General features: G+C 42.7%; 2 protein-coding genes, 1 non-coding gene and 1 pseudogene across 5 annotated transcripts in view; 2 read left to right on the top strand and 2 right to left on the bottom strand.

Annotated features, from left to right (window-relative positions):
* The window catches only part of FANCD2 (FA complementation group D2), a 53,528-nt gene extending 38,611 nt beyond the window's left edge, over window positions 1-14,917 (top strand). For 2 of the 3 annotated variants that reach the window (XM_069473884.1, XM_069473886.1), the window contains 13 exons: window positions 116-234; window positions 1,757-1,867; window positions 2,988-3,118; window positions 4,321-4,414; window positions 4,690-4,812; window positions 5,636-5,729; window positions 6,341-6,412; window positions 7,071-7,109; window positions 8,083-8,157; window positions 9,041-9,115; window positions 11,751-11,897; window positions 13,074-13,169; window positions 14,620-14,917. In XM_069473884.1, coding sequence (XP_069329985.1) covers window positions 116-234; window positions 1,757-1,867; window positions 2,988-3,118; window positions 4,321-4,414; window positions 4,690-4,812; window positions 5,636-5,729; window positions 6,341-6,412; window positions 7,071-7,109; window positions 8,083-8,157; window positions 9,041-9,115; window positions 11,751-11,897; window positions 13,074-13,169; window positions 14,620-14,694 — 1,251 coding nt within the window. In that variant the 3' untranslated portion in view covers window positions 14,695-14,917. Of the gene's footprint in view, window positions 1-115; window positions 235-1,756; window positions 1,868-2,987; window positions 3,119-4,320; window positions 4,415-4,689; window positions 4,813-5,635; window positions 5,730-6,340; window positions 6,413-7,070; window positions 7,110-8,082; window positions 8,158-9,040; window positions 9,116-11,750; window positions 11,898-13,073; window positions 13,239-14,619 lie in introns of those variants that run through there. The other variant, XM_069473885.1, reaches the window with a different exon arrangement.
* On the bottom strand, window positions 90-16,728 carry FANCD2OS (FANCD2 opposite strand). Its single transcript, XM_069473889.1, has 2 exons — window positions 16,141-16,728; window positions 90-306 (listed from the first exon to the last, which is right to left on the bottom strand). Exon 1 carries the CDS (start codon window positions 16,718-16,720, stop codon window positions 16,184-16,186), a length of 537 nt encoding a protein of 178 aa, XP_069329990.1. The 5' UTR covers window positions 16,721-16,728; the 3' UTR covers window positions 90-306; window positions 16,141-16,183.
* Window positions 9,936-11,274, top strand: LOC138387038 (tubulin alpha-1B chain pseudogene; annotated as a pseudogene).
* LOC138388731 (U6 spliceosomal RNA) lies at window positions 15,324-15,430 on the bottom strand. Its single transcript, XR_011234223.1, has one exon. It is a non-coding gene; the product is annotated as a U6 spliceosomal RNA (small nuclear RNA).
* Window positions 16,729-20,767: the final 4,039 nt, after the last annotated feature.

The raw sequence follows: 20,767 nt of genomic DNA on the forward strand, positions 1-20,767 counted from the left end.
TTAGAGACTTAGAAATTACTAAGTTAACACAAGATTTCATTTTGGGCTGAGAAAATTTAAAGGAAAATGAGGGCAATTGCTGAAGCAACTGTCCTCAAGTCATTTTCCTTTTTAGTGCTTAACCACTGAGAATCATGGTGTGGTTGATGGACCAGGAGTGAAAGTTCAGGAGTACTACATAATGGCTTCCTGTTATCAGAGGCTACTGCAGATTTTTCATGGGCTTTTTTCTTGGTAAGTATGTAGGAAGTGTGGTAGTAGAGAGAAATGAATATATACTTGCTTTTACTTGGCGTCACCAAGGTACTGAGATGTAGAAAAGAAGGAAGGCCCAAAAAACTTATGTAAATATGGTGCTTTATTCTTTGTGAAGTGTTTTTGTCTGTATCATTTCATTTGGTCTTTATGGAGCCACTATTTGACATATTAGGTGACTTGCTGATGAGCTAACCTTATTTGGCCGTCTGATTCTTAGTCTAGTTTCTTGTAGCAAGCTTTCTATTATAATACTGGGGAAGGCCAGGTGCAGTGGCTCACACCTGTAATCCTAGCACTCTGGGAGGCCGAGGTGGGAGGATCACTCGAGGTCAGGGGTTCGAGACCAGCCTGAGCAAGAGTGAGACCCCCGTCTTTACTAAAAACTAGAAAGAAATTAACCAGACAACTAAAAATATATAGAAAAAATTAGCCAGGCATGGTGACGCATGCCTGTAGTCCCAGCTACTTGGGAGGCTGAGGCAGGAGGATCACTTGAGCCCAGCAGTTTGAGGTTGCTGTGAGCTAGGCTGATGCCACAGCACTTTAGCCCTGGGCAACAGAGTGAGACTCTGTCTCAAACAATAAATAAATAAAATACTGGGGAAAACTGTTATTGAAGACACTGTTACTTAAACAAGTTGTAAATAAATTTCAGATTATATGGTAAAGAGCTGAACACAGCGTGAGCTGGGGTATTTTGGGATACCTTCATAGAAGCAGTGGGACTTGATTGAGCCCTTGAAGGTATAGATAGCCTTTAGGGGAAGGTAAAGGAATGGGTTGGAAGGCACAGCATGGACAAAAGTAGAAATGAGGGAAGTGTGTCCTTTAAATACATCTGTTCGTCAGGGCAAAGCCCTGGGCCCTTTCATTATACAAGTTTTCTGGGCAATCTCACCCAAGCTTATATTTATGCTAAAATTTATCTTCTGAGCAATAGACATTTATATCCAACTGCCTACTCAACACCTCCTTAGATGTGTCATTGACACCTCAGACTCATCACATTCCAAAATGGAATGTATCATCCTTACCACTGCTCCTTCAGCTTTGCCTGGCTTGGTAAATGGTAGCAACAGCTGCCTGAGCCAGAAACTAGGAGTTATTCTTTGTTCTTCCCTCACTTTCCACCCTTTCTCTCGCCCACATCTGATTACCCAATCCTGTTGATTTTATCTTCTAGATAACATCTAGATAGCCATCTGTCCCTCTCTCTCCACTGCTTCCAAACAGTAGGGACTGAAGGAGAGCTTTTCTTCCCTTGAAAATAAACCTCTGAGGACTATTTGGCCCTTGAGGAAAGACTATTTTGGGTACACTTCAACTTCTAATCTGATACTTAGAGCTGTAATTGAATTTGGTTCTTGAATACTTTCAGTTCTTTTTTTAAACTCTGTTGACTTATTCAGGGTACAGACTGGAGGCCAGGGTCCTCAAATGCTGTCCGAGTAATCTTCCTGAAACTAAGCTAAACCATCTTACCTTGATTTTCTCTTAGGAGTGGATTTTTTGAACCCGAAAATCATAATTTACTGTACTCAGCCCTTGAGGTCCTTACTAGCCGACTGAAGCAGAGAGAACATGAACAGCCCTTGGAGGAACTGCTCAGGTGGGTCAGACTACATATCTCAAAGTGTTGTCCCAAGAAACTCCTAGGAATAGGATTGGCAAGATTTCTTTGAAATAACTTGAGTGTCTTTCAGTAGTTGTGAATGAAATTGATATTTTTCAACTACTTTCCTTAGTGTATGAGCTTTCTTACTTATGTATTCTGATAAATCCTGAAGCATTAGAAACCCTTAAACAAATCATGCTAAATCTTCATGCACACATCAGTCCATTTACTCTGTCTTTTCAGGTAATGATGATGAAAACATTGACCATCTATAGTCAGCTCTTGATTATCCAGGGATCTACTCTGTCTCCCAGCAGGGTTGGGTAATTGGGCAGCAGCTAATTATCACTAATTACTTGTCTCTACCCACCCACCCCCAGTCTTGGAGGAAGACCATATATGGCGGAGGGCCAGGCAGTGGACAAGGGAGGTGAGAAGGTGATTTCAGGGGCATAGCTTTCAGCTTCAACCAGAGTGACTGGTCTTTCTCTCAACTCCCCTGATAGCCTAGACCATCACTAAGTCAACAATCAATGCTTGTCATTCCTGCCTGTAGGGAAGGACTTTTTAAAATTTTAAATATAGTATAGTGATTGACACTTCACCAATCAATCAGGAATTGACTCTAGTTTTATTATAACTACATTTTTGGATTAGTTGTGATTCTCCATCTCCCATTACTTCAGTGTATTGAAAGCTGACTATATATGATACATATGTATGAAAAGCTCTGCTTGCTCTGCTTATAATTTCCTTTCACTTTTCTCTATGAACCCTGATTTTAAGCATTATTTTATGTATATTGCTTAAGGCTTTAAAGAACAAATAATTTATCCAGGGTTGTACATATTAGTGTGATCCTTGGGTTTCTTGGCATACATGAAAGGCCAACAATTCCATTTTGGGGCTCTCTTCTCCATACAAAGACATGGTTTTCTACCAAGATGCTTGAGAGGAAGTTGTTACTAAAGCTCGTGAAAATGAGCAGGATTCTAATTAGGCCATCAAACACTTAAAGGGTACTTGGGCAACGCACGTGGATGTAAACATATCTGTAATACATGTGATACTATTGTATTTTTTGCTTTGTGTTTTTTTCCTTGTCTCTTTACAGCCAGAGCTTCCATTACTTGCAGAATTTCCATCACAGCATTCCTAGTTTCCAGTGTGCTCTTTATCTCATCAGACTTTTGATGGTCATTTTGGAGAAATCTACAGCTCCTGCTCAGAACAAAGAAAAAATTGGTGATGGGCCCAGATCCTCTTTTTTTTTTTCATGAATAGGATTAATATCTCACACTTGTAAACTTGAGGCTTCCCAGGACTTTGTACATTTTTCCATATAAATCCCTATGTAACCTTGGACATGCCCTCTTGCTATACCAACAAGGACCCAGAAGAAGCTATGACTGATTTGGCTGACACTGCTTAGTCTGAGTTTGGTTAGATCAGCTGACTAGATACTTTTCCATTTAATCATGTTCTTCCTTTTTTTTTTTTTTTAATTATCTGAGCCATTTCACAAAAAGAGACATAAACTATGAGGTTAATAAAGTGGGAGAAAAAGGAGAAATCAGGGTCAAGTATAAAGGAAATACTGGCCACTTCCCTGACCTTTCCTTTAACTGTCTTATCATAGTTCTTGGCATGTAACTTACTGATTATATATCCTAGTTGGCAGCACAAAAAGATAGCAAGATAAAAATGCAAAAGAAACTTTATTATTCTTTATTGATTAAGAGGGGACAGGCCGGGCGCGGTGGCTCACGCCTGTAATCCTAGCACTCTGGGAGGCTGAGGCGGGCGGATCGTTTGAGCTCAGGAGTTTGAGACCAGCCTGAGCAAGAGTGAGACCCCTACTAAAAATAGGAAGAAATTATATGGACAACTAAAAATACATACAGAAAAAATTAGCCGGGCATGGTGGCTCATGCCTGTTTTCCCAGCTACTTGGGAGGCTGAGGCAGGAGGATCGCTTGAGCCCAGGAGTTTGAAGTTGCTGTGAGCTAGGCTGACGCCACAGCATTCTAGGCCGGGCAACAGAGCAAGACTCTGTCTCAAAAAAAAAAAGAGGAGACACTTTGGTCGGAAGCTATGAGTTGGCCACTGCCATTGGCCTGCCTAGGAGAAACAAGATTGCCTTTCCCACTGCCCAGTATCATTCCTCTTCTCTGTGTGTGTCCATGTACGTTCATGTTTGTGTGTTTCAGGATGGGGTGAGCAGGTGGGATGTGTTGTATCTTAGACAAATGGAATGGGTTTATTTCTGGCAGAAGGGCCAATGGAGCAGGAATGTAACAATTTTTTAAAAATTGCCTGTTAGACTAGGAACTTTTTAGTAAATTTAAAATAATAATCCTTTTGATCAATAATCATCCCCAAAAGCCTGAAAGAGGAGTATGGTCAATTTCTCATATATGAGATGCCTTTGTCTTGTTTTCTAACAGCTTCCCTGGCCAGACAGTTCCTCTGTCGGGTGTGGCCAAGTGGGGAGAAGGAGAAGAACAACATCTCAAGTGACCAGCTCCATGCTTTGCTCTGGTGAGATGTTTGGTTTCTTCCAATGAGCCAAATACACTGTTGGGATCCCCCGTCTTGTCAGGGGGATCTCACTTCCCCTTTGTTAGGGGGAACTTGAAAGCAATGAAGTGGGTTTAAAATGAACACAATTTGGAATATATGGATCTTAAGAATCTCTAGTTCTGTTTTATACTGTCAGATAACTCCTTATTGTTAAATCAATTCATAGAGGAATCTGCCGTTGCATCCTACCTTGTTGATCAATAAGCCAAATATTTATTTGCTTCTCAATGCAGTATCTACCTGGAGCACACAGGCAGTGTTCTGAAGGCCATAGAGGAGATTGCTGGTGTTGGTGTCCCAGAACTGATCAATTCTCCTAAAGATGCATCTGCCTCCACATTCCCTACACTGAACAGGTAAGGGAGTTCTTGATTCTACTTCTTTCTTGAAGATGGGATCACAGTCACACTGCAATGGATGTAGTTTCTGAATAACTACTTTACTGTTCATCTAATTCTGACACAATCATTCATTCCACAAAGAGTGGCTACAATGCATTCCTTCCAAGGGCCTCTCAGCCAGCACATATGAGAGGACCTTATTCAAGAAAGAATTTTCAGTAGTTACAGTCATCCAAGGCCATGGATTTTTAGTAACCAAACTTCATCCTTTAAACTTGAGATTATTTTTCCAATATTTTAACCACATTTAGAACAACAAGGCGATTGTTGTAACTAATCATGTATGTCTTACTTTAATGGATTTTTGTGTCTCAGAATACCAATAGTTATCTTATACTTGTAGTCTTTTCAGTTTATAAAGCACTTTCACATTCTTTATCTCATTTGATCCTTTTGATAATTCTGTGAGATCGGTATCATTATCCCTGTTTTACTGTTGAGGAAAATGAAGGTTAGAGGGACTTTCTCAAGCTTACACAGGCAATAAAATAAACAGAACTGGGACTCACACTCAGATATTCTCTTCGTTATATCACTGTTTTTTCTATATTACCATACCACCTTCTTTGATAAAGTTAATTCTAAGTTGTTTGACAGTCCATCTTCTTAGGCTCATTTCTGAATCCTTTCCTCTCCCTCATCCTCTTACAGTGGACTTTAGTGAAAGGACATTCAGAGCTGCGGAAGGAAATTACTTTTGGTTTCTGGCTTGTTCCCACGATGTTCTTTCTAAGCAGTGCATCATGATGTGGATGTGCATGCTTTTGCCCTCTTCTAGGCACACCTTTGTCATTTTCTTCCGTGTGATGATGGCTGAACTAGAGAAGACAGTGAGAGGTCTTCAGGCTGGCACAGCAGCAGACTCGCAGCAGGTGGGTAGATACTCCCACTCCAAGAAGTGGACTCTGGATTACTTGGAAATTGCTGATTCTTCTATTTCTTGGGTCCAGGGTATCTCCTAAGATATTTTTTTATGTTACTGAGATCCAGAATTCTTTTCAAAGAGCTTCTGGTTTAATTTCCTTCCCCTCTAGTTGGAGATGAGGATTGGGTGCTCTTTTCTCTGGCTACTGCCCAGTTTGCCTCTTGCTGGCTGGCATGGCTATTTGAGATGCTGTGTGCCTTGGGAGCCTGCTAATGAGAACTGAGCTGGACTGTTGAGAGGAAGGGCTAGCATAGGGAATCAGAAGCCACAGAGATCTGATGGCTAGTGGGTATGTTGCAGAGGCTTTTACCTACTTGGAAATTACTAAAGAGGAATCATCTTTTTAGGAAGTCTTTATAAGATATTCTAATGTTATCATGATATGTGCAGGCCTCAGAACCATCTTGTGAGTGCACTGGTTGCCCCATCTCTTTGGAAGGATAATTGGCTTAAAGCTGTGAATAGCTATGTAATTCAAGAACTGTGTATTAGTAGGAGTACAGTAAGAGAAATATTTGGCTATGATTCTGAGGTGCCTGTATATTTGGCTGCCCTCAGATTCATGAAGAGAAGCTCCTCTATTGGAACATGGCTGTTCGAGACTTCAGTGTCCTAATCAACCTGATAAAGGTGAGTATGGGGGCTCTTAACCCACCTCACCAGGTAACTGCAGAAATCAAGGGTCCTGGCTTCCAAAACTGACTCTCCTTGTTCCTCTCCCTATACTTCCTTGGGACTTGCTTTCCCCCCATCATCTTCTTCCCTTGTCTCTCTACCCTTCGTCTCTCCCTAGGCAGTATCTTTTTTATTCCCACCTGTAATTCCCCCACTTTCTTTCACCTTCTCTTGGGTCCTCTATGAAATCAGCATATTTCCTCTTCCAACCCTGAGTGCCTTTGTTATCCTTTAAAGACACTGTGTTCTCACTTGCTCCATCATTTTGCTCAGGCTGTTCCCTCAGCCTAGAATGTCATTATCTCTCCTTTCCACCTCTGTCATCCAGTCTTAAGGCTTCAGATCAAGATTTTGGACCTCTAATAATGCCATCTTCTCAACATCCCTAGTTGGAGTCAGTCTCTTGCTATGCTTTGCTCCTCTCTTCCTTTTCTTGAACTTCAGTTGTGGTGATTACTTTATTCTGCTTTGTAGTTAATTTAACTGTTGACATGCCTTCTTCATTTTAGAATTCTCTGCAGCACCCAGAGCTATGCTTTGCACAGTAGGAAAAAGGCTGGGGTGCTCAAAGGAGCAGGACTCAGCTTTGGTTTCTTGTCTTTCACCTCTCCAGGTATTTGATAGTCGTCCTGTTCTGCATGTGTGTTTGAAGGTGAGCCATTTACTGGACCGTATTTAGTATTTATTCTTCCTGTGGATCATTCTAGAGAGTGCCTCAGCTCAGATGAATTGCCCGATACTTTGCTCACCAGCCAGAGTCTCCAGAATCTATGCAAACAGGTGGTAGTTTAGGGACAGCAAATGGAAATGTTTTCCCACACTAGTTGAGTGACTGGAAAAGCCAATTTTCCCATGAGTTTGAAAACTTTTGGCCAAAATCTTTGAACTAGGAGGAGTGGCTTCAGGGCAGTTGAGTTTAGGAGTGGTAGTCACCCTCCCTTGTCATCCCTTCCCAGGCAACAGAGAGAAAGGAGGAATGGATGATTCCTCTTTTTTTAAAGCCTGAAGTGGCCTCATGGATGTGGGATCTGATATCCTGATAACTGCCAAACTCCTCTCATGTGAGAATAGCCCTAGATTGGATGGTAAAGCCAATGGGGAGAATGGGGAGGATGCCCTTCCCTACTCCCAGCATTTCCTTCCAAGTGGATGGCATCCTGTTCTTGTTGTCTCCTGGCCTCTCTCCCTCTTTGCTCACTTTACCCTGAGGTGGTGTGGGAGATAGGTGAGTCAGGGAGAGGAGTGATTTATCTGATTGGGAAATTTGGAAATTGGTCCCATGTGCCTCCTCAGCTCACTTTTCCTCTTGGGAGTAAGTTATCGTCAGGGAGCTGGAGTTCCCCTCTGCTCCTTTATGCTCTCACTCTTAAGCTGAACAAAGTCCCTGTCAATTGGCTCTGTCTAGGGTAGGTAAGTCTGCCTAATTCTGGGGCTTAGTTGGTAGGCCCATCTAGTTTTTGCATTAAACTACATTCTCCAAATTTTGGACCCCTCCCAATTTATGTTTTACATGTAAAAATAAGAAAGTAAAACCCTTGGGCTGGGTGATGCTATGCTGCCTCAGACAGGGGCTTTTCAGGTGAAAGACCTCAACTAAAGGTGACCAGCGTGTCTCTTTTCTTCAGTATGGACGTCTCTTTGTGGAAGCATTTCTGAAGCAATGTATGCCGCTCTTAGACTTCAGTTTTAGAAAACACCGGGTAAGACCTGAGAGAAGAGAGCAAAGACATCTTCCGAAGAGTTGCTCAGAAGATATGTCCGTGGTGACTTCTGAGTTGAGGCTGGGGGTGGGAGCAGTCCCCTTGCCCATATTCTGGCCTGCAGTTCTACTTGGGCACCTCTGGTCCACTTCAGCTATAGCCAGAGATGCCCACATAGGACTGAATGTTACAAAGTAGGCTGAACTCTTCAGACCCACTCTGGTTCAAACCCACCTTTCTAGTTATACTCCAGACCTGAGGGAGGTGGTTCCTGTTAGTTCGATATTATTGTGCTGCTGCACTTCGAGGACCTCTTGTATCAGTGTGCAATTTGCTTTTTCCTTTGTGCTTCTCTAGGTCTACTCTCAGGAATGATTAAAATAAAAAAGAACTCATTTGTAGCATAATAGCCTTTGCTATTGTAATGAATAGTCTTGATAGTTTTTTAGCCACATGGCACCCAGGACTACAATAGTAAAGTAAGGATAGAAACAGATAATTTTGTATAAATATTTAGCAAATTGAACTTTGGAAAACACTCTCACCATATTTGGTTGGTCCCTCATAACCCTGAATAAGAAAGAGAAGGTAGTATTTTATCCTAATATTGCAGATAGGAAAACTGAGACATGGTAACCTACTTAAAACTAAAATCCAGATCTTATAACTCTCAGATTTACACAAGGGACAGAAGTGGGAGAGTTGAGACTAAGAGGTAGCCAGCATTCCTCTTCTTATTTAAGGGCCAAATGAAGATAATTTTCATCTTAGTCAAGAAACTGTAGAGCTGATCCTCTTTGGAGCTCTTGGTTGCAAGGATATCTTGCATCCAGAATGAAATTAGAACATTTCATATAGCATTTATGGATTTTGTTGGTTATAGGAAGATGTTCTGAGCTTACTGGAAACCTTCCAGCTGGACACGAGGCTGCTTCATCACCTGTGTGGGCATTCCAAGGTAAGGGGGATGCAGGTCCTGTCAGCAGCCTGCCTGTTGGCTTAATCTGCAGTTGCTATTGGGAGATCCACAGGCTACAATTACTGCTTCCTTTTTTATCCTTTCTTGAGCCTTTGTATCAGGGACTGTGTCTGTCCAAAGACAGTTCATTCAGAGCTGTTAAATCCTTAGTTGCTGGTTGAGATTTGATAATCATCTAAGGGAAATTTCTGCATTTGAAATTTGACTCTCACTCCGTAGCCCTACTTCCTCTAGAAGCTCTTCTTGGGTGAGAGATATAGAAGGCTGGTGGGTGTATTACTGCTACCAAGTTGTCTGGGTGGAAGGACTGTAATGTAAGTGATTCTGCTGGAGACAGGAGGCGGCTCTATAGCAGCTATCTTAGAGGCTTTCAGCTGTGGTACTTACTTGTCAAGGAATGCATCTGTCTCTTGTGAGAACATCTTAGCATTAAAAGACTTTTCCACTTGAAGCCTTCTTATAGTTGTTGAGCCATTGTCACTTTTTGCCAGAAGGAACACAGAACCCTAGAGTTCTGTAGTCAGTGGCAAACCAACTGATTCTTCGATCCAATTCCTGTTGCTTACTTGCTGTACTGGTTCTAAGTTTAGAAGGTGCTGATCGGTAGAATTTTAAGGATTCTCTCAGCTAAACAAAGCCACTCTCTGTTGTTTAATATCAGTATAATATATGTTCAAGGATATTTTAGGTAGAGTGCGTTACTTACCTTGACTCTTAGCTTGTTGGGGACAGTAATCAGGACCCAGCGTCTGCTTCTGTTGCCTTCGCCTCCTAACCTGTAGCCACCACGCATGAATGCATCTCCATCCACATTGGCCAGGCTGGTGTCCAGATTGGCAATGCCTGCTGGGAGTTCTAGTGTCAGGAACATGGCATCCAGCCTGATGGCCAGATGCCAAGTGACACGACCACTGGGGAAGAAGATGACTCTTTCAACACCTTCTTCAGTGAGACTGGTGCTGGCAAGCATGTGCCCAGGGCAGTGTTTGTAGAGTTGGAACACACAGTCATTGACGAAATTCGCATTGGTACCTACCAGTAGCTCTTCCACCCTGAACAGCTCATCACAGGCAAGGGAGATGCTGCCAGTAACTATGCCTGTGGGCACTACACCATTAGCAAGGAGATCATTGACCTTGTCTTGAACTGAATTTGCAAGCTGGCCAACCAGTGCACAGGTCTTCAAGGCTTCCTGGTTTTCCACAGCTTTGGTGGGGGAACTGATTCTGGGTTCATCTCCCTACTGATGGAATGTCTCTTTGTTGATTATGGCAAAGAGTCCAAGGTGAAATTCTCCATTTACACAGCCTCCCAGGTCTCCACAGCTATAGTTGAGCCCTACAACTCCATTCTCACCACCCACACCACCCTGGAGCACACTGATTGTGCCTTCATGATAGACAACGAGGCCATCTATGACATCTGTTGTAGAAACCTCAGTATTGAGCACCTGACCTACACTAACCTAAATGGCCTTCTTAGGCAGATTGTGTCCTCCATCACTGCTTCCTCAGATTTGATGGAGCCCTGAATGTTGATCTGACAGAATTTTAGACCAACCTGGTGCCCTATCCCCACATCCACTTCCGTCTGGCCACATATGCCCCTGTGATCTCTGCTGAGAAAGCCTACCAGGAACAGCTTTCTGTAGCAGAGATTACCAGTGCTTGCTTTGAGCCAGCCAACCAGATGGGGAAATGTGACCCTTGCCGTGGTAAATATATGGCTTGCTGCCTGTTATACTGTGGTGATGTGCTTCCCAAAGATGTCAGTGTTGCCATTGCCACATGAAGACCAAGCATAGCATTGAGTTTGTGGACTGGTATCCCACTGGCTTCAGGGTTGGCATCAACTGCCAGCCTTCCACTGTGGCACCTGGTGGTGACCTGGCCAAGGTACAGAGAACTGTGTGGTACAAAGAGCAACACCACGGCCATTGCTGAGGCCTGGGCTTGCCTGGACCACAGTTTGACCTGATGTATGCCAAGCATGCCTTTGTTCACTGGTACGTGGGTGAGGGAATAGAGGAAGGAGAGTTTTCTGAGGCCCATGAGGACATGGCTACCCTTAAGAAGGATTATGAGGAGGTTGATACAGATTCTGTTGAGGGAGAGGGTGAGGAAGGAGGGGAGTACTAATTATCCACTCCTTTCAGCTCTGCAGCATGTCATACTCCCAGAATTTCAGCTTCAACATTAGCTGACAGGTATTAAAGCTTTCTGGTTAGATTGTTTTCACTCAGTGGTGATCTTGTTTTATTTTTCCTGTGTACCTGTAAGACTTTTTCCATCATGTTTTAAAGTAAAGGCTTTAAGAAAAATAAAAACAAACAAGATTTTAGGTAAATACATTGAGGATTGGTCAATAAGAGGTTATGAGGAAGAGCTAGAGGTGTTGGTGGTATGTCTTCTTAGGCTCTGAACTTTTGAGCTGCCATTCTCTTTTGAGTACTCTGCTGAACTACTGCTCTTTGACGGAATATATCTCTGGCCCATACTGACAGGGCTTATGTTCTTATTCAGTGTTTAAGGTGTTAGGAATTCAAAAGGCTCTGTATAGGAAGTGTGAAGGCATGATAAACTCACATGAGATGGGTGTATTTATTTCCATTCAGATTCACCAGGACATGAGACTCACCAAACATGTGCCTTTACTAAAAAAGACACTGGAGCTGTTAGTTTGCAGAGTCAAAGCCATGCTCATCCTTAACAATTGCAGAGAGGCTTTCTGGCTGGGCAATCTCAAAAACCGGGACTTGCAGGTAAGCCTTGGGCCCTGCAAGTAGTAATCCTCCGCTCCCATTCTTTGTGGGAACATCAGAAGGTATGTAAGGGGGGTAACCTAAGCTCTGCTCTCTCAGTAAGACTGCTTTTTTCCTAAGTCTTTGGCTGTTTAGCTCATAAAGTTGGGGTACATTGTTTATGGGTCCTGGTCACAGGCTGCATCCCTCATCCCGAGCAGCGAAGACACCAAAACATGCCATTGATATAAACGGTGCCTCAGAGGTAAAGGAGCCAGATCAGTACAAACATATCTCCACAGCCAAGGGGGCACTTTTAAGCCCTACTGAGGGTAGATTTTTATAATAGCATTTTTGTATGTGGACAAACATGTCTTTGTTTGGTTATTTTGGTTTTTTGTTTCCTAAGCCAATCTATCACACTCCTGAAATTATAAATTACTCTGGCTAATTTTAACAAATGAACATTTCTAAGGTCTTTCAATTGTCTAGCTGAAATCTTGTGTTGCTTATGATACTGTTTTGGAATTAAAGCAATTTTCAAATAGGGGATAAGCCCTTCTCATTCATTGTTACTATATCTGAGTTTTATAATTAGTTGTATACAAAAAGAATAGCACCATGGAGGATTAGCATCCTTTTTTTGCATCAACCCTATGAGGTAGGTACTATTGCTTCTTTGTGAAAATTGAAGCCCAGAGAAGTTAAGTTGTTTACATAAAATCATTCAGCAATAAGTGAGTAGAGCCAGGGTTTGAGTCTAAACAGTCTTAATCCAGAGTTCATGTTCTTAAACCACTTCACTGTACTATCTTTCATCCTCTGCACAGCCATTCATGGTTGGCGTGTTGGTGCTTATATACCTTAAGGTATTATAGGAAATCTTAGATCCATGTTCAACATTAACTGAAAGAGTCACCAATACAGTCTAGCCTTGTAAAATCTCGCATGATACAAGAATACAAAGATGAACCTTTTGTAGGACTACTTATTATATGAGAGCCACAGGCATCTCAGAAACCTGAGGTTGAGTACACCTTCTCTAGATGCTGGATCACAAGTTGGTGTCCATGTTTGACCATGTTTTCAATGGCTAGAATATCTTCCTTTGTATTGCCTGTAAACTCAGCCTTTCTCCCTGAGATCTCAAATGTAATCATTATAACCCACCATTTTTCTTGATCCATTCACATTTAGGGTGAAGAGATTATATCCCAAAATTCCCAGGAGAGCACAGCAGATGAGAGTGAGGATGACATGTCATCCCAGATCTCCAAAAGCAAAATAACAGAGGTATCTCTGCAAAGGGACCTAGGTTCTGGCATTGGTGGTTGCATTTTGTTAAGTATTCTGAGTTGGTAGAGAGAGCAGAACTTTCCCTGCTTATGTTTATTATCAAATAGTTCTATGTCCATCTCCATTCCCTCCAAAAAAAGCTACTGTGCTTATATAATTTTGTAGAGCTGAGAAAAACAATCACAAAATCTTAGAGTCGCTCATGAGTATCTCAAGTTGGGGCAAATGCTAAGAAATTGAAAGGCCGGGCGCGGTGGCTCACGCCTATAATCCTAGCACTCTGGGAGGCTGAGGCGAGTGGATCGCTCAAGGACAGGAGTTCGAGACCAGCCTGAGAAAGAGCAAGACCCTGTCTCTACTAAAAAAAAAAAAAAAAAAAATAGAAAGAAATTATCTGGAAAAAAAAAAAAAAAGAAATTGAAAATTCCCTTCCATTATAGCCTCCTATTTTCCATGAATTCATATCTGGAACCATTTTTGAAAGGAGAAAAGAAGTCAAAGTATTCTGAGTGTTGAGAAGAATGAGTTAAACCATTTGAACATGTTTGAACATACAAAAATAGAAATGTGAAAGCCAAAGCAGAGTCAGAAGCTGCTACCATACAGGACTAAAATAAGAATATAGGTCCTTATTTTTTTCTGTGGTACAGATGCTTTTGAGGATTTAAAGAAAGCTAAATAAAAATGTGTATATTTATAAAATTTTGGCACAATTCAGATAGGTTATGGACACCAAGAAGCTCAGATTTAAGAACCCTTGCTGTGGGGCTTCGCTATCATGCATTTGAGGCTGATGCGAAAGATTGTTTAGTATGAAAAGCCCTTTTATTTACATGGTCCTCTGTTTTATTTGTATGACATACATCCTGTCCTCATAAAGAATTTGAAGCAGACAATATCCTATTAGTTTGGTACTTTCTCCTAAGCAAACCCCCCATACTAGAGTTGCAAACCAGACAGAATTTTGTGGATTCCTGTTGAGATACACTAGTACTTTGTTCCTATGTTAGGCACATACAGTAGAGGTGGAGAGCTGTGGCTTATTTAAAAATCATGCAAATTTGGTTTAGTTGCAGAATGACATGAGTCAGTATCAAAATGACTGACCTCCTTCTGTGGTCTTAGCTTAGTGTTCATGATGTCAAGAAGAATGGGAAGCTGGAGTTGGTGGCTGTTGCCTATAATCCCAGCTACTCCGGAGGCTGAGAGGCAGGAGGATTGCTTGAGGCCAGGAGTTTGAGACCAGCCTGGGCAACATGGCAAGACCCCACCTCTTAAAAAAAAAAAAAAATAGGGGAGACTCTGATTTCATTTTAAAAATGTGGGTTTAAAATCTATTATTGGTTTTAACAATGATAAGAGTAGGGTTGTACATCCTGTGGGAGCTGTATTCATGGGGTCACCCAGAGCAGTGACCTAAAATACTTATTTGTCCTTTATCTCTTAGGATGGTGAAGAAGATGAAGCAAATGCTGAAGAAAAGGAGCAAGATAGTGATGAAATTTATGATGACTCCGAGTAGACCCCAGAGAGACTGTTTCTCCTTTCCCCATCTGTGCCATCATATGACCATTGTGTGTTCAGGGTTTGAAATCTGCTGTTTGCCTTAACTTAATTGTGGATTTCATAGATTGTCTAACATCAAAGACCCAGGTTTCCCCTGTAGCATTATTTATTGGTTTGGATAAACATGGCAATGCTACGCTATAAAATAAAAACTCTTGAGTTGTGATTCTGGGCCTTAGGAGCTAGTTTTGAAACTCTTTGGCTTATAGAATTTAGGCTTATATCACTTTTACAAATAAATTTTGTTCTAACTTCTATCTCAGCAAACTCATTTCTCTTTCTGGGTTTCCTTCATTATTCAAGAATTAGATGGAATTGAGTTGAGGTTTGTGCAGAGAAATAATGGAGACGGGTGCTAACATAGTTCTGCCGATTAAAATCATGTCTCCTATTATAAGGATAAACTTCATTTGAGATGGAAAATCTTTGTGATCTTTCTGGAGGAATGACTTGAACCTCTTGTCAATGCCCAGTGGAAGTCAAAAGGAATATTTTGGCTGCTATTTAAATTTTTTGGTTGGTTTGTTAGTATAAGAGGGGGGAAAAGGCCGCATCAAACTCATGTTGACTTTTTTTTTTTTTTTTTAAAATATGGAACGCTTCACGAATTTGCGTGTCATCCTTGCGCAGGGGCCATGCTAATCTTCTCTGTATCGTTCCAATTTTAGTATATGTGCTGCCGAAGCGAGCACGACTTTTTATATATAATGTTATTTTCCATATTATTCTAAGTTATGCCTATAATCTAGTTATAAAATGCTACAAAATTACTTGTAGTTTATTAGAAATAGAACATTAGGAGTACACGTCAGCTAAAATGGGCACTTTTGTGTCTTCCGCCAGAAAGTCTAGTTTCAGTGCTGCTACTAAGTTTTGTCTTGCCAGACTGTAAATATTGTTTAATATTTGTTAATATTTCTACCGACTTTTATACTCTAATAGTGTTAGGGTGTAGCTGGTTAGGGTTTTTGTTGTTGTTGTTTTTGGTGGGGGGATGTTGTTTTTTAAACTAATCCTTGACCCACATAAAGATATTTGACCCCTTCATTCTCTGGTACATAGAAATCCATACATCTCTTTCCCGGACACCCCTTTGCTCTCCCAGCTTCTTGTGGTTTTTGGTGTTTAAGTGAGTTCACAGTAGGCTCATTGGTTTATATGGTTTGTTTAATGGTTCTTTATCACATGTACATGTGAATGCTAGTTTTGACTCTTTTAAATGGTTGTTCTGCTTTACAATGGAAGTGTTCTCCCTTGCTCTGTATCACTGGCCCTTTTTTGAAGGGGAAGGGAGAGAAGGGGCTCCCAGATGGTCATTGCTTGACAGAAAAGCAAGATGGCTGGGGCAATGTCACAGTTTTGTTTATGTGGGCAGGTTTCTGTAAGCTTCAGGTACATATACCAAAGGGTACGGTGTGAAGAACTGGGAATCAAATGGAGACCCTTTACTTGGAGTGTTGCAAGGCAAAGGTGCACTTCTTGTACGTTGCATATAGCAAGAGGATAGAGCGCAGCATCTGTTTGCACATAGTCACTGTCATCTGAATCTGAGGCTCCTTAAGTCCAGTGGGCCACTGATGCTCCCTGCTAATGATTTTGCAAAAGGCTGACTTGTCTGAAACTCTGAAGGTCCCGGTCCACTTTGGTGGCTGAGCTGTGATGACCCTGCCAAAGACAGAATCCACTCCACTGAGGCGAACGGGCTGGGGCTTTCTGACCAGTCCTTTCTTGTTGTTCATGGTTTGGAGCTCTGATGTATGGCATGGTAACTTGGGACTCACTCCAGTTTCCAGGAATGAGCTGTCTAGGACTAGAGTGACCTCTTGAAAGCACAGCTGTACTTCAAGGTCAGAAGGGGTGTGTGGGAAGCAGGGGGAGGCCCTAAAGGGGTGCTTGGAGGAAGGTGTAGGTGTTGTGTGCCGCAGCCATTGGAAGCTCTCGTCCAGTGGGGTCCATGGTGACCAGAGCTGGTATCCTGCCATTGACAGTCCTAAAGGAGAGGAATCAGAACATGGAGTTTCCTTGGCATGCTTTTGGTGAGGGCATGGCGGTTCACATTCCCATCTCTTTCTCATTATTGACTTAATCTGTAGTTCCCATTAAAAGATTCCAACAGGTGTTAGGGTATTAGTAATTCTATAAAGGACAATAGCGAATGGTAACAAGTATTGAACCTAGTAACTGCTATGTGGACTAAAGCTTTATTAAACCTTTTCTTAAGCCTCTGGAGGTAGGTTTTAACCCATTTTTCTGAAAAGGAAATGGATTTGTCTGAAATGGACTATCCCAGTCCATCATTAGAACCTATGTTATGTTGTTAGCTCTGTTAGCTTATGACAGAATCTATGCCTCTGAGGTGGCGGAGGCAGCTGGAACTTGATAATGAGACCTTATTATTAGAGATTAGAAGAAGCTAGGAAAAGTCACACCTTAAAATATTTGTGACTTTGACTCTGTGTACTTTATAGTAGTGGTTCTCAAAGTATGATCCCTGGATTAGCAGCGTTAGCATCATTTGGGAACTTGGTAGAAATGCAGATTTTGGGGCCCCACCTCAGACCTACAGAAACAGAAACTCTTGGGGTGGGACTCAGCAATCTGCATTTATACAAACCCTCAAGGGGATTCTCTTGCACTGTATATTTTGAGGACTTATGCTGTTCCTTTCAGGCAACTCTAGCTTTCCCTATTCTTCATTATGCAGTCTACTCTTGGCCCTAAAAGCCTCTGTGTTTTCTAGCATAAGGGAGCAGCTCTCTCCAACCCTGGGCTATTTATGTACCACCTCAGAGGATTTACACGTGCTGGGAGGGAAAAACTTTTCTAAAGGCCAATCTTTAAAAATTGTTAAAGTTTTTTTGTTTTTCTCTGTGTGGATTGCTTTTTGTTCTGTTTGTTTTGTTTTGTTTTTTTCATCTATGGGAGACCTTGTTGTTGTTTTTTTTTTTTTTTTTGAAGATAAAGAGCTGTGAAGTTATCACTAACTCAAAGTTTATTCAAGTAGAATTTGGATTTTCCATTATTTCTACTTCAAAATTGTCAGTATTTAAGGGGTTTTGCTGAATTCAGGAGAAGCTAATATTTTTAAGCACCTGCCTATTATGTTAGGGAGCACAGCAGATCCCTTTTCTTTCTAGCCAAGTGTATTTCTCTGCTCCTTTTTCTCCCACAAAAGGTAACAGTGGCAGATCTGATCCTATCTCATCCAGGAATTGCCCCAGAAATGCTGTGAAAAGTTGGCATTTCCACCACAGTTTGTGAGACAGAAAAGTTCATTTTAAAAAAAGAACTGTTGGCCGGGCGCGGTGGCTCACGCCTGTAATCCTAGCACTCTGGGAGGCCGAGGCGGGTGGATCGCTTGAGGTCAGGAGTTCGAGACCAGCCTGAGCAAGAGCGAGACCTCGTCTCTACTAAAAAAAAAAATAGAAAGAAATGATCTGGCCAACTAAACATATATATAGAAAAAATTAGCCGGGCATGGTGGTGCATGCCTGTAGTCCCAGCTACTCGGGAGGCTGAGGCAGTAGGATCACTTAACCCCAGGAGTTTGAGGTTGCTGTGAGCTAGGCTGATGCCATGGCACTCACTCTAGCCCGGGCAACAGAGTGAGACTCTGTCTCAACAAAAAAAAAAAAAAAAAGGAACTGTTGATGACATTTCAGATCAGAAGACCTGTCCCTGATTATGGTTAGTAGAAAGGGGATTTGTTGATTTTTCCCCACCTGCTGTGTTTCTCATAACCTATGCAGATTATTACGTGTTCTTTGCAAATTATTAAGTGTTTACATATCTGGGCTGCCTTAGGATGAGAAACTGACACCCAATGGACAGTTACCTATTCCAAATAGCCTATGAGAGGCTTCTGATGCTTGATATTTTGACCTTTAGAGCATACAGCCAAGATCAGGGCTATTCTGGTACATGGCCATGGCAAGGTGGGGATGGGGAGAATATTAACGCCTCCGAGCATAAAAGTCCAAAAGAGTGTTTAATCCCAAGATTCTTTTCTTGACTTATCCTAAGAGGAAATGGAGGCAGAGGTAAAAGACTTTGTCCAATGTCCAGCCTAAATATATGGCAGAACGAAGGGGATGAGAAGGCTTCTGACCCTAGGTCTTTACACCCCTTCACACAAGGTTTAAGAAAGATGGTTCACTCCATCCCCACTACCCAGTCACCGTCATCCACTCCAGGAAGGTTGGAACCTAGGAACTCTGTTCAACCTGCTCTAATAGCTCCAGATAGGGGACACCTGGTTCTCCTGGCCGAAAACGCTTCCCCTTCATACGGCTCCTCCCAGTCCAAGGAGCCCCATCGCCTAATTTCCCCACCTGGGAAAGGGGAAAGTAGCGGAAAAGACCAGCTGGGGTCCTCGCAAACTGTAAACTGCGGATCCTGAGAAGCTGGAGCTGCCCAGGAGCGTGGGAGTAGTTCCACCTCCCCGCCAGAAGGAGGGACTTGTTTCCCCCAAGGTCCCTAGCCAGGGGCAGGAGCCAAAAGACTCTGAAGGAGGCGGAGGAGGCAGTGGGAGCCCAGGCCCGCTCCCACCATCCCACCGTCCGGGCCAAGGGCTCACCTGCTGAACTCCGCGGGCTGCACGCTCCAGAGCATCTTTTCTCCACCCGGCGCCTGGCAACCGCCTTTGTGACCCAGGACCACGGGCTAGCTCGAGCCGCGGTCCACGGGCTAGCTCGAGGCACGGGGGCGAGGATGAGGTCTCAAGGTGCTCCGCTGGAGGGAGTGGTCGGGCTGGACTCCCCACCCCCCACCTCCTTAGAACACTGTCCAGGACCGCAGCTTCAGGAGGGCTGCCTTTGATCCGGTCACAGAGGACAGACATCCCTACTTAAAAAGTCTGTGGTCGGGGCCGGGCGCGGTGGCTCACGCCTGTAATCCTAGCACTCTGGGAGGCCGAGGCGGGTGGATTGCTCAAGGTCAGGAGTTGGAGACCAGCCTGAGCGAGACCCCGTCTCTACTAAAAATAGAAAGACATTATATGGACACCTAAAAATCTATATAGAAAAAATTAGCCGGGCATAGTGGCGCATGCCTGTAGTCCCAGCTACTCGGGAGGCTGAGGCAGTAGGATCGCTTAAGCCGAGGAGTCTGAGGTTGCTGTGAGCTAAGCTGACGCCACGGCACTCACTCTAGCCTGGGCAACAAAGTGAGACTCTGTCTCAACAAAAAAAAAAAAAAAAAAAAAAAAAAAAGTCTGTGGTCGGGAACCTGCATAAAAGTATCAGGATCTGTAGTTAGTGTTAAAAGTTAGTCCCTACTCATTGCACGCTGTTCAGTGGGAATTCAGCTGAGTGATCCAGAGCCCTGAAAACTTTTGTAACTCTACTGGAATGATCCCAGTGCAAGGAGACAGAATTTATAAATGCTTTCCTGTTAAGAGCAAGAGAAAGATACACAAGTCTTTCCAAATCTCAAAAAGGACGATTATGTCTCATTTTTACAATACTGAAAAACTGACATTTTTGGGCTGGGCGGGGTGATTTATGCCTGTAATCCTAGCACTTTGGAAGGCAGAGGATCCCTTGAGGCCAGGAGTTCAAGACCAGCCTGAGCAAGAGCAAGACCCTGTCCCTACAAAAAATTAAAAAAATTAGTGGGGTGTGGTGGCACAGGCTTCTAGTCCCAGCTACTGGGGATGCTGAGGCAGGAGGATCACTTGAGCCCAGGTTTGAGGTTGCTGTGAGGTATGATGATGCCACTGCACTCTAGCCTGGGAGACAGAGCAAAGACCCTGTCTCAAAAACAAAACAAAACAAAAACACTTGCACTTTTGCCATAGTGAAAGTGATTTGACAAATTTGTTACTATCACTTCAAATAATTAACCTTGGATGGCTGAGGAAAGGGAGGAGTCTACCTAGCTGATACCTGTATCCCAAGTGCCTAGTTATTACAGTACCTAGCAGTGTGCAGTAAGTGTGGGAGGAATTAACTAATAGCCCATCTATCTACCCAGAACTGCCTTTGTACTTTGAGAACTAGAGAACACAGCACAAATTAGAGTTGTCACCT

Source organism: Eulemur rufifrons, chromosome 7, assembly GCF_041146395.1.
Source record: "Eulemur rufifrons isolate Redbay chromosome 7, OSU_ERuf_1, whole genome shotgun sequence".
Lineage (NCBI taxonomy): Eukaryota > Metazoa > Chordata > Mammalia > Primates > Lemuridae > Eulemur > Eulemur rufifrons.